General features: G+C 33.5%; 1 protein-coding gene across 3 annotated transcripts; it reads left to right on the top strand.

Annotated features, from left to right (window-relative positions):
- Positions 1-10,608: 10,608 nt before the first annotated feature.
- Positions 10,609-14,373, top strand: LOC142533682 (uncharacterized). Of its 3 annotated transcripts, XM_075640551.1 has the most exons (8): positions 10,609-10,866; positions 11,258-11,330; positions 12,250-12,601; positions 12,744-12,820; positions 12,928-12,964; positions 13,054-13,270; positions 13,371-13,743; positions 14,101-14,373. In XM_075640551.1, the coding sequence occupies exons 3-8, from the start codon at positions 12,277-12,279 to the stop codon at positions 14,266-14,268; spliced, it is 1,197 nt and encodes a 398-aa protein (XP_075496666.1). In that variant the 5' UTR covers positions 10,609-10,866; positions 11,258-11,330; positions 12,250-12,276; the 3' UTR covers positions 14,269-14,373. The 3 variants fall into 3 exon arrangements, with proteins under 3 accessions (XP_075496666.1, XP_075496656.1, XP_075496649.1); XM_075640541.1 differs by lacking the exon at positions 11,258-11,330; XM_075640534.1 differs by lacking the exon at positions 10,609-10,866 and having other exon boundaries at positions 10,907-11,330.
- The last annotated feature ends 415 nt before the right edge of the window (positions 14,374-14,788 follow it).

The following is a 14,788-nucleotide window of genomic DNA, read 5'->3' as shown; positions in this document are numbered from 1 at the left end:
TGATTAGTCCTCGAGTGAGAACATCAGCAATGACATTGAATTGTGGTACAACTTTCTCTTCTTCTCCAGTAGGGTTGTTATAGAAGACATTTATCATTGCGGGATTAAAATCAAAAGTCATGGACAAACACCCTGCCAAACTTCACTAATCTTTCATCTCCAACATTGGATGGGAGGTTGCAGTAAAACTCTAGAATATGTCTTCTGGCATAGAGAGTCATAGAGCTCACAGTAGCAAACATTACTTGATCTTTGAAGAAAACAATCAGATTCTGCTGTCCATAGGCCTCCACATCAATATTATTTTCATCAATAATTTCCTATTGATATACAGTGGTGACAAAACTAAAGCAGCTTCAGAGTAGAACTTTGTTGAGAAGGCCTTGCTCACATCATAGTCCACAAAGTCAATGTTGTCTTCGGCGTTGACCACATCAGTCTCAACATCGGTAGCAACATCAACAACATCAGTGACATCATCAATAGAATCACTTTCTTCACCATTACTATCTTCTGACTTATCATCAGCAATATGTTCCTCAGACTCAAAATCAGATTCAGAAGAGGAACTGTCAGAAGGGCCATAGCGATTGTCATCAAATTCTTGTAGCATCTCCTCATCGGGATCTTTATCATCAGAGATGTTTTTCTTTGCAGTTTTTTTGTTCTTTTAAGCGTGCAAGAAACTAAGCCAAAAATTGTTGATCTTCAGTAAAATCAACATGATCACTAGATCCTGGAACATTCTCATCATTCGAGTCATCTCTAGAAGAGAAATAGGGGTCCAAAAGGTTTGCGGAGGAGGAAGACCCTTTAAATTTTTTGGATAGGACACATTCAGGGTCGTACCCTGCTTGTCTCTTTGATCTTTTTATAGGTGGACGAGGAGGAAAAACTCTACGAAAAGCCTCATAATCTGGTGGGTTGGGGCAATTGTTTCAATCGAACTAGGATCCTCTTCCACAACAATCAATTGGAGGTTATCAACAGTAGGTATTTCTGTGGGTGGTGTTGTCACACTTGGTGGAACACCCAAACTTTCTGTCATCTGCTGCAGATATCAAGGGGATTATAACTACTTCCTACCATTTGAGATAAAAGACAAGTGATTATAGATGACAATAGCAGATGGTTCGAATCGGAGAATGAAATTGCAAGAATCAAATAAAAAACTCACGCGGACGAACAATGAGAATAAAAGGAGTGTGAGTCGATAGATGAGTTAATCAATATTAGTAAATTTGTAAAATAATGGTAATAATTTAAAAGTTATGGCTTCCAAATATAACTTTATCCCAAAACAAACCAATTCCCCAATCAAAATGTAGTATCTCATCTAACGGTAAAACAAATCTGAGCTGGTGCAATATTTCCATTCAAGAAAACATTCAGGTTTAACGCCACGTCGATTTAACTCATTTACCATTAAAATCAAGATAATTCAAAATAAAGAATATTATGGTTTTCTTCCAATGTTATAGGTTAAAAATTGATAGCCCACTGAGTGACTCAATTATGATAAAATGAGGAAGTGTGAGACAACGATAAAATTTTAGTATGTATGTACTTAGTTGTTGACAACACCTCCTGAAAACACTCCTAATTTTGAGTCAAACTTTCATGAACTTTATTTTGATTCAGAAATGGTAGCTCTCACACTAGAAGAACGGTCTTAATTTGACTCATCTAGGTAGTTTTTTCCATCTGTATTTTGATTTAGAAATGGTAGCTCTCACACTAGAAGAACGGTCTTCCTTGGACTCTTTTAGGTAGTTTTTTTCCATTTTCTTCTACATATTTTTGTCCTATTTTCTTCTCTTTTCCGTCTTTCTCATTTTTTCTCAAACTTTCGAAGTCACTTTTTCACATTGGACAATATCATAGAATACACGAACATCCTCAACTATTTGATGATTTAGATTGAGCATAAACCACACTCTGGTACTTGATTAGGAATTTGAACAACAAGTGAGAGCACACCAGGAAATATCAATCACTATATAACCTTAATACGAAGCATGATTAATGATATATAAAATATGTCTAGCATCGTATAAAAGTACATGCAAGTAAGGTGTTGCAATACCCAAAACAACACGCGTGAGTGATCATTATGCACTCAAGCTGGGAGGCTTCCGAGGTTGGAGAATCTCTCGAAATCTAAAGGTTTTGTGAAAAAATCAGCCAGTTGGTTCTTAGTTCCAACAAATTACATTCGAATTATATCATTCCCAACCAAATCTCGAATAAAATTATGTATAATGTCAAAGTGTTTTGTTCTATAGTGTTGTACTAGATTTTTTGAAATATCAATAGCACTTGAGTTATCATAGTAAACAATCAAGGTTTAATTATGAAACCATGATCCTCGACCATTTGATTCATCAACACAAGTTTTGAACAATAACTACAAACTGCCACATATTCATATTCAACAGTGGACAAAGACACACAATTTTTTTTTCTACTGTACCATGACACCAAATTTTTTCTTAGATAGAGACACCCTCTATTTGTAATCTTGATCATATCATCTAGGTCACCAGCCCAGTCAGCGTCACTAAATCCCACTAAATTGGTATTTTTTCTTTGGTGTACCACAAACCTATTTCAACATTCCCTGCAATATATCTCAGAATTCATTTGATAGCCTTTAGGTGAGTCATATTAGTATTAACTTGATATCTATCACATAAACATTCACTGAATATTATATCGGGGCGGTCACCACTCAAGTAAAGAAGGCTACCAATGATGTTGCGTACGTGGTGTTTTCAACACCTTTGGAACTATCATCTTTAGAAAGATTTTCACTAGACCACATATGAGTTTTCATTAGCTTCTCATTTGAAAATTTCTTGAACAAATTTTTAACATACTTAGATTGACACAGAAAGATATTACTATCATGCAGTTGTTTAATTTGAAACCCAAGAAAGAAGTTTAATTCACCTACCGTGCTCATCTCAAATGTCAAAAACACGCATTTAACAAATCATCAACAAGATTTTGTAAAGAAACACAAAAAATAATGTCATCCACATAAACTTAACAAATCAGAATATCATGTTTTAACATTTGAATAAAAAATGTTTTATCAACCTCACCTCGTTTGAAGCCAATGTTAAGCAAATATTTTGCCAACCTACTATACTATACTCATGGGGTCTGTTTCAGTCCATAGAGAGCCTTCTTTAGCTTTGAACATGGTCCAAGTGATGTGGATCATCTAATCCTTTTGGTTGATTTACATAATTTTCTTCATTATTTACATAATTTTCTTCATTCAAGAATCCATTCAAAAACCCACTCTTCACATCCAGTGATATAATTTAATTCAAATATGTCAGACTGACTCAATTTGGGCATCAGAAGCAAATGTTTCATCAAAATCCACCCCATCAACCTGTGTATATCATTGATCTTGAGTAACCAACCATACTTTGTTTCTAATAACATTATCTAATTCATCTTTCTTGTTCTTAAAAATCTATTTAGTTCCAATTACATTAATATTTCAAGTCTTGAAACTAAATCTCACACATCATTGTGGACAAACTGCTCAAATTTTCTATGCATAGCATTGACCTAAAATTCATCTTTTAATGCGTCATTAATATTTTTTGGTCCAACGTGTGACACAAATCAAGAATGACTTACTTGAGAGTACATGAAACTCATGAATACTAAACCAATCAATTTATGATAGTCCACTTTTTCATTTATTCTAGTTTGCATGGCTCCATATACTTCTTCAATGACTTGATGATGGATGATTCTTATGAATTTTTCTGGGAATATCTTTTCCATCATTGTATCATCATTTTGTTCATCCTCCACTGTTTCTGTCTCAGTCAGAGGCAGTGTTGTGCTGGGTATTGCAACATCTGGCTCAATGTATTTTCTAACCATTGACTCAGATGCATCCAGTAGACAATATACATAATCCTCTCGATTATCTTACCTGACAGATCTGCAAGATCATCAAACACAAGATTAATGATTTCTATAGTCATTCTATTTCTTAAATATTCTATATGCACGAATGTTGGTAGAATATCTAATAAACAAACATTTGTGACTTTTTAGAATCAAACTTATCAAGATGATCTCGGTCATTCAACACATAACATACACATCCAAAGACATGAAAATGCTTGAGATTTGTCCTTTTTCCCATGATAATCTCATACCTAGTCATAGTGGAATCACTCCTTAAATACACATGATTTGATATATGACATATTATGTTTAATTCTTCAGCCTATAACGTTTGAAAAATATTTTTAGAACTCAACATGACCCGAGCCATCTATTGCAAGGTTCAATTCTTTCTCTCGTCTATTCCATTCTAATAAGGAATCTTTGGGGTTGAAAATTCATTAGTTATGTCCTTCTTATCACACAAAGATGAAAAATATGAATTCTCAAACTCCTTACCATAGTCGGTTATGATCTTACTAACCCTCAAATTATGCATATTAATAAGAAAGCTTACCCGTGTAAAACGTGAGAAATCATTAACACAAACAAAGGAATACTTCTTATCACTCAGGCTTCCACTTCTATTCGACCTATAAGATCTATGTGTAAAAGTTCAAAACACCGTGTTGTCCCAAAGTATTGCAACACTTGGTGTGGAACACGGGTTAGCTTATATTTCTATAATGATCCATAAACATATGCAATTCCTGAGCTTAAATTTACATCATAATGCTCACTAAGGTTCTTCAATGTTTTTAAGTTTGCATGCCCCAAATTCTAATGCCACAAGTCCAATTCATTTACTTTGGTATGTCGGCAAACATGATCTTCACCCAATGAATAGCAATTATTATCATATCTTGTACGTGCCATGACACAGACATTAGCTTTGTCAAATATTTCACAATTATTTTTATCAAACTTAACATGCAAGTCATCATCACAAAGTTGGCTAATGCATATAAGTTTGAGTCGAGTCCCTCAACATAGAGCACATTATGAAGTTTATCCACATTCAAAGTCCTTTTACCAACAATACTCCCTTTTGCACCACCTCCATAAGTCACACATCTACTTCTTAATTCAACATAGTCAACGAGGTGGTTCTTAGACCCTATATCATGTGGCACAAGCTCCTGCTGTCGAAATACCAAATACCTGAATGTTAGTTTTCAAGGATGTTTAAACAAGAGTACATCGAATTTCAGTCTTAGGTACACAAACTTTCTTTACTGAAGGTTTCCTGTTGACAGCGTTGCGCTTGGTGTTGGGAAACACCTTGTGAAACATTTGGTTTGTTTCTCATCTCATATAATAATCTATCAGCTTGAAGCAAAAATGTTTAATGTTGCATGGCTTACAACATTATTGAAATGAAACATCGTTTCTTTGCTTTGGCCTTTGAGCAAAATCTTGCTTCTTGGTTAGTCAAACTTTGGCAGAATGAGTGTCTCTTGAAAAATTTGATGTATCTTTGTTTTCATTCACAAAAACAGTAGGTTGTGACCCAGAGTGGAAGATTCTCCTCACTCAACCACACTATTTTGAATCCTAGACTATCTTTTGAAGTCTGTTGACACATTCATTCGCATAGTGACTGAATCCAAAACATTCTCTGCATTGAACCGATTGTAATCTTTTGACATCTGGTCGAATCATCAATTCATTCATTGGTCTAAATTTCTCTTGAATAAGTGCAAACCTTTTATTTTTTTCAGGAACAACAAAAGTTGGAAATTTCGGTGGTTGAACGAATTTCTTTTTGTCTCTCAACCTTTTTATATAATCACCAAATTTCTTTGTAATCAACGAGATGGAATCTTCACATAAATCAGGCTCGTTAACTTCCTGAGACAGTTGAATTAAGTCATTGAAGGAGTCATCAGAAACTTGCAGCGCAATAGTCTTCCCTTTGTCCTTATTATGTAAACCAGATTCATGATCTCAAAAGTTATGAAAGCTTATAAAATGCTCCGAACTAAGCATGAAAGTGTCTTTAACTTTATCAATAGCACATATCTTGATGTTGAACCGTTCGGGAAGAGTTCTTAAGCCCTTGCTGACCAACATTTTATTTGACATTGAGTTGCCAAGACTGAAGGCTTCATTTGCAATATCACGCAGCCTATGATCGTATACAACAATTGTCTCGTTTTATTCTATCCTCAACCTTTCAAATTTAGATGTTCTCAACTAAACTAAGGGGAAGCGTGCCAAAGGCTGTTCTTTAAACGATCGGGTCAAAGGAATGAGTCTATGAAGGCAGAGGTTTGCATTCTTAGCTTGGTTCTGCACACACTCTCAGATTCTTTACGGCGTTTATGAATAATTTTTCATGCATATTTGGTAGAGATGTAATTGGTGATCAAACTAAACATGTTGATGTCGACCAAAATGAAAATTTCATTGAGTGCTTTTGAGTTGAAATTCGAAGTTTGAACTTCATCAGTTGTCCGTGAACTCTCTGTTTGATGCGACTGTCACCATCTGTATCCACAGTTCTTGGAGGAGACCAACCATTTAAAACATGTTGTCACTCTCTTTCTTCGATGGATTTGATGTAAACCCTCATCTTGCCTTTCCAAAGAGCATAATTGGATCCATCCAAAACCGATGGTCGAAAAGAAGTGTTGACAGATAACACGTTCATTGTACTTTTACATGTTTAAACAAAAATACACAGAATCTCACTTAGTAAATGTCAAGTGTCGTTCTTGATGCCAACTGAAAGAATTGTTTAACATAAAAGTGCAAAAATACTAATATTGTATGTAACAGATTTAGGTGTTATGTACATGTGTTGTAACATCTATTCATAACATCCAGTGAAATATATTAATTAAATACATAAATAAACATTAATTAATAAAATAAGATATAATAAATCATGCACAAGATACCTCAGGGCAAAACGATTCACTTGAAAACTTATCAGTTTCCAAAAATAAATACTAGTAAATAAATAAAAGTTGACGCCCTTAACAAGGGAGGGAGCGAAGTGCATCTAAACATATATTTCAAACCATATAATAAAAACTATGGAGACAAACATGAAGCCGAAGTTCTCGAATAAACAATACACTAATCAAAAGAATAATTAGGTATTGTGATTGAATGTTCTCAACACTTCACGACAACACTTCAATACACATTGACTTGAACTCTTTATTAATTCACCGATGTAATTCATTGTTCTTCCTGCAGCTTTCACTGCTCTCCTTCAAATTCCAAAACCACACACATGTAACAACAATGATATGCTATTTATAGACTTAATTTTGCTTGAGAGTTTATTCCTTGTATAGAGTCCTACACAAATATAGAAACAAAAATTTCATTAATAAATAAACTCTTTTGAACAATAATATAATATTTAGAGATCTTATCATGAATATCAATATTCTAGAAAATCTTATCATAAATATCAATATTTTAGAAAATCTTATTAGTATAAAAAGACAAAACTCAATATGTTAATATCACAATATTATCAACAAAGGAAAAATTATTTAAGGAATAAAATATTCCTTTCGGAGATCACTGCCCAAGCACTTCGGAACATGTGTCAATCCTGGGCCCACAGGTATGGAGGACCATATTTCGAAATCATTAACATATCATTCAGCGCATATAGTGGTGATGTGAAAAGACCATATCCAATATGAGTTATCAGTTGCAACAGTATCAGAGGGCAGGATATGTGCAGTCATCCTGCCATGCATGTGGAGCAGCAGAACATTAAAACAAAATCATTATTAACTTCTCACCTATAAGAGAAGTTCTTATAGTTATAGATTACATTAACAACCGTAATTGCATTAGTTTCAATTATCCATCTCGGCTCCAGTAAGTGTCTTGCCATTATCCGAACAGCTTCTTGAACAGCATACATTTCTGCCAAGTGAGTTTTACATCACTTATTAAAAATATTTAAATAAAAGTTATTAAACTTTGTTTGTAATTTTTTTTGTTGATATAGATTAGTATACACTGTACATGCAAGATATTCATGTGTTATTTAGCTAGTTTAAATTTATATTATTATATATCAGTAATTGAATATGGTCATTGACTCGTTCTATTTACCTACCATAAATAAATTGCATGAGAACTTTATTGTAATTTTTTTTATATATAATATTGTATATATGCTTAGCTAGGTTGCACGTCAACATCCGGGGAAAAAATATTATGCTGTTTAAAATAATAATAATTCCCGAAAGAATCCGATGACCTCAATTCAGGGAATGTCAACTATCCATGCAAAATAGAAGACAAGAAATAATCTTGTTTATATATTCTTGTAGGGTTTCACATTTCTCATTAAAAAAAATATAATTTGTCTATAAAATTATTATAATTACAATTTAAAATTTATAAGTGGCTTAAGTCCAATAGTCATACTGTACAGAAAATTCTCATTAAAATAAAATTCTCTGCGTGCCATCCGAAAATTCAGTATATTAAATCCGTGGTTATGTGAATATGAACATATTTATAACTATTTATCAATGTAGAGCCATTTGCGGATGTCCTTTTATGCCACCTACTTCTTTGAAAATATACGGCTCTTCTTTCCAAGAACGTGAAAATATTGATTGAAATTAATTAAATTTCTTAATCCATATTTTTTTTACAAGTTACTTTGAATAGGACTTCGACAATATCAAAGAAGTGTTTAGGAGTCGTCTTTTGTCCATTAACTTGAACTATATTTTGGGTTTTGATATCCGACTAATTTTCCAAAGTTTGGTTTTAATTCAGTAATTTTGAACCTTTTTTTTTTTTTTTTTGCTTTTAGTACTTTTCACCGGAGTGATGGTGTGTCACCAAAAAAATGTTAATGTATCTTGCATTACGTCAGTGATTGGAAAAAAATACTTGAAAATTTAAAATTAGTGTATCAAAATTAAATTTTGAAGAATTGTTGAAGTAAGAACCCAAAATGACAGTTAACGGGGAAAAAGTAATCTTCCTTTAATTTTAATATTGCCAAATTTTCAGTAATACAATCATATAAACAGAATGACTCTATCAAATCCTATGACTGTAATAACACCTAAATTTTACTAATATACGATAAATTGTCCCATAAACAAAATCTTAACTGGGATCGACCAACTCGGATTTCTATATCGATCGAGTTGCGTAATTGTGTGTGTCTATATATATATATATATATATATATATATATATATATAGATCGACCTACTCGAATTTCTACATCGATCGAGTTGCGTACTTGTTTGTGTTTATATATTTCAATATTGTCGTGAAAACAGTATAATGGAAAGAAAGTTGCCGAACGATCAAGGACAAAATTGCTTATCATGGTAGAGTAACGTAAAGAATTTAACTTATAGTGATTTGAATGCAAAAATTCCCACCAAAATTGACTTTGTATATATTTTTTTAATTATCAGAGTCCATCAGAAATGAAATGCACTCCTACTCAACGCCAAAAATTCTATTACTCCCTGTCATTATATCGAGTATATTTTTCTAAACCTTTTTTTTTTGTCCTAGCAGATTGGATTTATCTTGTATTCGAATTCACTTGTTTTTTCGAGTACAAATATGATATTGTTCTAGAATACAAAGATATAATGTAAGTACCCGTGCTACCGACAGGACTTGAGCGTGAACCCGAAACTTGCTTATTTCGGACAAAGAAAATATAAATAAAAAACTAAATCTACCTAAAGAAATTAGAAAAACTACCCGAAGTCAACGAGACTCGACCCTGAGACAAAAAAATCTCAGAACCTCAACCTTAACCAAAATTCACCGTCTTCTTGGTACTTTTGGAGCCATAATCCCCTATTTTTACTTAATAAACTGGTAGGGTGACCCGCCTAATTGAACTACGAATTCACAACATTTGAATAAGCACATGATAAATTAATAAAACAAATCATTTGGGATGGATAATCAAATTTACGCGACATCTGCAAATAAAATGATATGAGCAACCCTTTAATGAAAGAATAATGCCTTTTAAATTAATGTAAGTTTAGTACATTTTAAACATATATTAATTAAATCATTTCATTAGCTAACAACTAAATTCTGGAGTCTCCCATTAATTTATTATGAACTAAGAAAGTCTTTGTTTAGGTGGTATAAGTTGTCCGAAAGGAACCCTTTTTTCAATGTTATTTCAGGATAATTTTTTAATAACGCATAATTAACTTAAGTCGGAAGAGTCTGTGGCAGAGGTCAAATTATATAATTAAGATAAACAATATTATATATATGTATGATACTTTAATATTAAGAAGATAAAGAAATTTTGAGAAGCCTACAGGACTCCACATTCGGCTAAAAAAGTTACCCGCAGAGAAGCATGCATATTTAAAGATCCAATTTTTGGTCAAAATAAATGAATAATTGTATATACATAATTATCATACTTTAATTACAGTTTAGTACCACACATTTTACCGGGACAACTGTCAAAGGAAAGGGTTTCAAAGGGGAAAAAGAGAGAGAAAAGTTTGGGAAGTCACATGATTTTCAACAGCCAATGGGGCCACGCTCACCTGTATCTATAATTCAAGAATTATTGCATTATTACGAAAAAGAACAAGTGGATTGCCCGACCGCCTTGAATTTCTATATTTTCTAATTAAGAAAGTGCAACCAACTGCATGAAAGTCTTGGTAAAAATCTGATCCGGACGAATAATCGCATTGGGATTTAATTCCTCTGTTGAATGAATGAAAAAAATACCCTCTCAAAATCAATCAAGACACACAAAATTAAGAGAAAGCCTTCTTTTCTTCCTCCTCTCCCCTTAGCTTCTTTTTTTTATCCTCCCATCTTCTTCATCCCTGCACTTTGCAAGACTTGATCATGGTGATTACTGGGAAGGGATGCAAGGTGAGAAACGACGATTCGTTTTCGATATATATATGACTCTTGGGCTTTGAAATGTATTCTTTCGCGGTTTGTATCTGTGATCAAAGCTAGCCGTCACTACTTTATCCAATTCTTACAAGATCCGATTTATATATATTCTTCGTTTTTTTATAGTTTTAGTTTCACCCCCATCATGGCCATTGATCACTTCTATCTTTCCTTTGAAATAAATTTCAATGAACCGTATAGCATCTTGAAACTTGAAACTTCTCTTTTTGCCATCTTTTTGAGAAGTATTGATTGAGATGGTCTTGATTGATCAGTGGTTTTTTGATGTTCTAAACCGGCACATATTGAATCCAATCGAACTTCAAAATAACCAGATGAATTAAAGTTTCTTTTTTTTTCCAAGGATCGGAAAATTATTTCAAGGATCAGATCTTTTAGGTTCAGTTTTTTATGATCGTTGCATGTCTACTCTCCAGGTACACATTTTTTTCTTTTTTTTAGGGTTTATGTGTTGCTACACTTGGACATGCCACTCTTTATATCCTACTAACTTTTCTTTTTGCAAAAAAAAAAAAAATCTGCAAAAAGAGTATGATTTGGAAAGATGATCCACTTGGATATGTTTAATTTACAATATAAAATTTCCTTTTTTTTCCCTGCGCAGGTAAAGCTTCTTTTTTTTCCTTTTCAAAAAACACATAGCTTCAATCAGTTAATTATTTTTATCATTGAACTTTCATATTGTTTTCTTTATTGTTATTTATCAAGTACGGGAAGGGAAGAAAATTTTGAGCATCAAATTTTTTTATATATTCACTTATTTTTATGTACTCGTTTTTAATTATTAAATGATTAACAGTTATTTGAAATTTTAGTATTTCCCAGTTTTGAGTTCTTTAAATTGAAACCACCTCGATTAAACATTTAAAATATCGGATGATAAAGTTTATATAAAGATTTATAAATATATGAGCATCAAATTTTGTGCCTTCAGCAGTTAATTTATACAGTTAGGATGCTTCAATGCTAAAATCCCACAGCCCAGCAGTTGAAATTAATAATGTGTATCTGTATTAGTTATTATATATTAACGATAGCATGTGTATGTTACATATACATACACCCCGCACACAGAAATATATATGTGTGTGTATACAAATATGGTTACGTTCTTGCTAATTGTGACGTCCCCAGAATGAAAGTGAAACTTTAATGACCCATGAAGCATATTTTTCTTAAAAATCTTGAACTTCGATTATTTTTGCAATATGATGTAAACCCTTCTCTTTTTTGATGATTTCAAGTTTGATAATTCATTTTCCATGATCAAATTCTTTTAGCAAACAAAGTATATTAACCATGGTTCACAATAAAATTTCTATTTTCAATTTTTAGGTGTAAGCAATAAGCAAAGGCATTATAATGGCTGATGAAAAGATGAACACGGGATCAAGAGATGATAATATGGAAATGGAACAAAACACGTTATCATCTGATTCATCAGAAAATATTTCGTCCATCGATTTAAATGAAGAAGCTGGAAGCAACACGATTGATCAAGTTATCGAGTTTCCCAGCAACGGTGATCAAGAGATCAAACATGAAGATAGCTTGAAATCAGCAGAAGGGGATGAGAAGAAGAGTACGGTTAGGCAGTATATTCGATCCAAAATGCCTAGACTACGGTGGACTCCTGATCTTCATCTCTCATTCATCCATGCTATTGAGAGGCTTGGAGGGCAAGAAAGTAAGTCTATGTACTTAGTTGCCCTAACATGAGTTTGTTGGCGATTACTTATTCTAATAAATTCAGTTGATCATTTTTTTAGAGGTTTTCTTCATGTGGTCAATTTTCTTGTTAACATGAATTAGCTAGCCTTGTCTTTCAGGGGCCACACCTAAATCAGTGCTTCAATTGATGAACGTCAGAGGACTCAGCATCTCTCATGTCAAAAGTCACTTACAGGTCATTTAAACTATAAGTATAAATTAATATGTTAGCTCTGGTTATGTATCTTACAAAGAGGGTTTTTTTTTACATTTCTCTGATTAATTTTACTTGGATCATTTCAGATGTATCGGGGCAAGAAATTAGATGAATCAGGGAAAGGTAATTATAATCTTCCTAGAATATCTTGCTTAAGTTTCTACTTTTCCTAGCTAGGGCTTTGCTAGTAATTAGTTCCATGTGACATGCAGTGATAGGTCAACCAAATAGATTTTACAGTATTCCAGGAAGAAGATACCAGCTTTCTGGAACAACATTCGGAAAATTCAGCCCTCTTCATCAGTTGAGATTGGAGAATGGTGGCATTGTTCTTTCCCATGATACGCCCGGTCAGGGAGATCGCCTGAGGAATTTTTCCCACAATTCACAATCCTACTATCCACTTGAAATCAAATCCCTCGCTTCCAGGTAATTGGAGTATAAATGCCATATCAAGAAAATTAAAGAAAAACTGTTTCTTGATTAAAACGCAGCCTGATGTAGTTCTTCTAATTGACAATTGGTGCAGATTCCAGCGCCGGTCTTCCGATAATCAAGAACCCAAAGTCAGGACTAATTCTGGAGTTATTTCGGAGGTAAATAATCAGGATAAGTCAATTCTTCAATCAACGGAAGAAAGGTACCGAACTGGTCCACTCAGGCCAAACAAATTTCTTGAAGATAGAAGGTGGCCTCAGCGAGAAGAGATCCTCAAAACCCAATATAAAGAGCAAAAGACCCCTAGCATTTGGGCTGGTACTGCTTCGCAAAATTTTAAACCGCAACCTAGCTGGAATTGCATTGACAGCAGCACTAGGATTTGCCAGCAGAAATCAAGCTTCGTATCTGAAAAGTCCAGGCTACCGCTTAGTAATCTTGATCATTCCTTCCCAATTAATGAGGTAATTCAATCATGCCTATGTTTAAAGATTCATATCCCACACTGTCTTTTAATCTATAGGAGATATATGAGAAGGTTTGTTATGCACTTATACTAGATAATGGATTCTTTTATCAATTTGTATTAATTATTTTCTTAAAATAATTGCTCTAGCTCTCGTTTTGCATGCGCAAATAAGCCTAGTCCATTGGCAAAATTATGGAGTGTAAGTTGGTTTTAAATAACATAGTATTATAACAATGTAACTCGACACGCATAATCTGTTGCCAAAAAGATAACACGAGAATTAAGTGCATGATTTTGTGATGAAATATAGTATGATTATGATAAATAACCTACGTATAATTTTGTTTTACAGACGAACGAGGAGAAGAGAAATAAGAGGACAGACAGGTTGCCTGCAGGATCAGATTTACAACTAAGTTTAAGCCTGAGTATAAATAATGGCAAGGATCAGAAGGCTTGCATGAAGGGAGGAGATTCAGATATTAACACAATGCTTTCTCTTGCTTTGACTCCTCATTGATCTTCAATAGAAATATAGAGAGAAGCACCTTCAATAATTTTTCATGGATCATATTATTGTTGGATATATATCAGTATTAATATACATACTTGACATATTAGAATATCGAGGGAAGGCCAAGTACTTAATGATCCGACTTTATATGCGTTAGAGCGTAGGGGCGAGATCTTCCAAGTACTTTGTCATTATAAAAACACATTTAGGAGTTGTTCATGTTGTAATGTTACATACATATATGTACTTTTAGCTTAAAGAGTTTGATGATACCAAAAATTTCACGTATTTTGGGTTCGGTCTAGTGAATCGTACACCATACTCCTTGCTGAATTGACTTGGCCGCGCTCCCTGGTCAGGTATGAGTCGTGCAAAAATTCAGTGTGGATCTTCCCAGAAGAACAGAGGTTAGAGGGCATGAGTAGTGTTTCTGGTATAGCCCCTCCGATGCTTAAGTAAGTATTGGGATCAAACTTAAGTGTCGAGAATAATAGTGCTAGTGATAGCCGTTTATGAATGTGTAAAA

Source organism: Primulina tabacum, chromosome 2 (genome assembly GCF_025594145.1).
Source record: "Primulina tabacum isolate GXHZ01 chromosome 2, ASM2559414v2, whole genome shotgun sequence".
Lineage (NCBI taxonomy): Eukaryota > Viridiplantae > Streptophyta > Magnoliopsida > Lamiales > Gesneriaceae > Primulina > Primulina tabacum.
The sequence above is the reverse complement of the archived record's forward strand: the minus strand, read 5'-3'. Positions and strand labels throughout refer to the sequence as shown.

Excerpts from the sequence above, each read along its gene's own strand:
- LOC142533682 (XM_075640541.1), top strand. The coding sequence starts at position 12,277 with ATGGCTGATGAAAAGATGAACACGGGATCAAGAGATGATAATATGGAA. Across the intron at positions 13,271-13,370 it reads ATCAAATCCCTCGCTTCCAG|ATTCCAGCGCCGGTCTTCCG; the intron begins GTAATTGGAGTA and ends CAATTGGTGCAG. Across the intron at positions 13,744-14,100 it reads ATTCCTTCCCAATTAATGAG|ACGAACGAGGAGAAGAGAAA; the intron begins GTAATTCAATCA and ends TTTGTTTTACAG.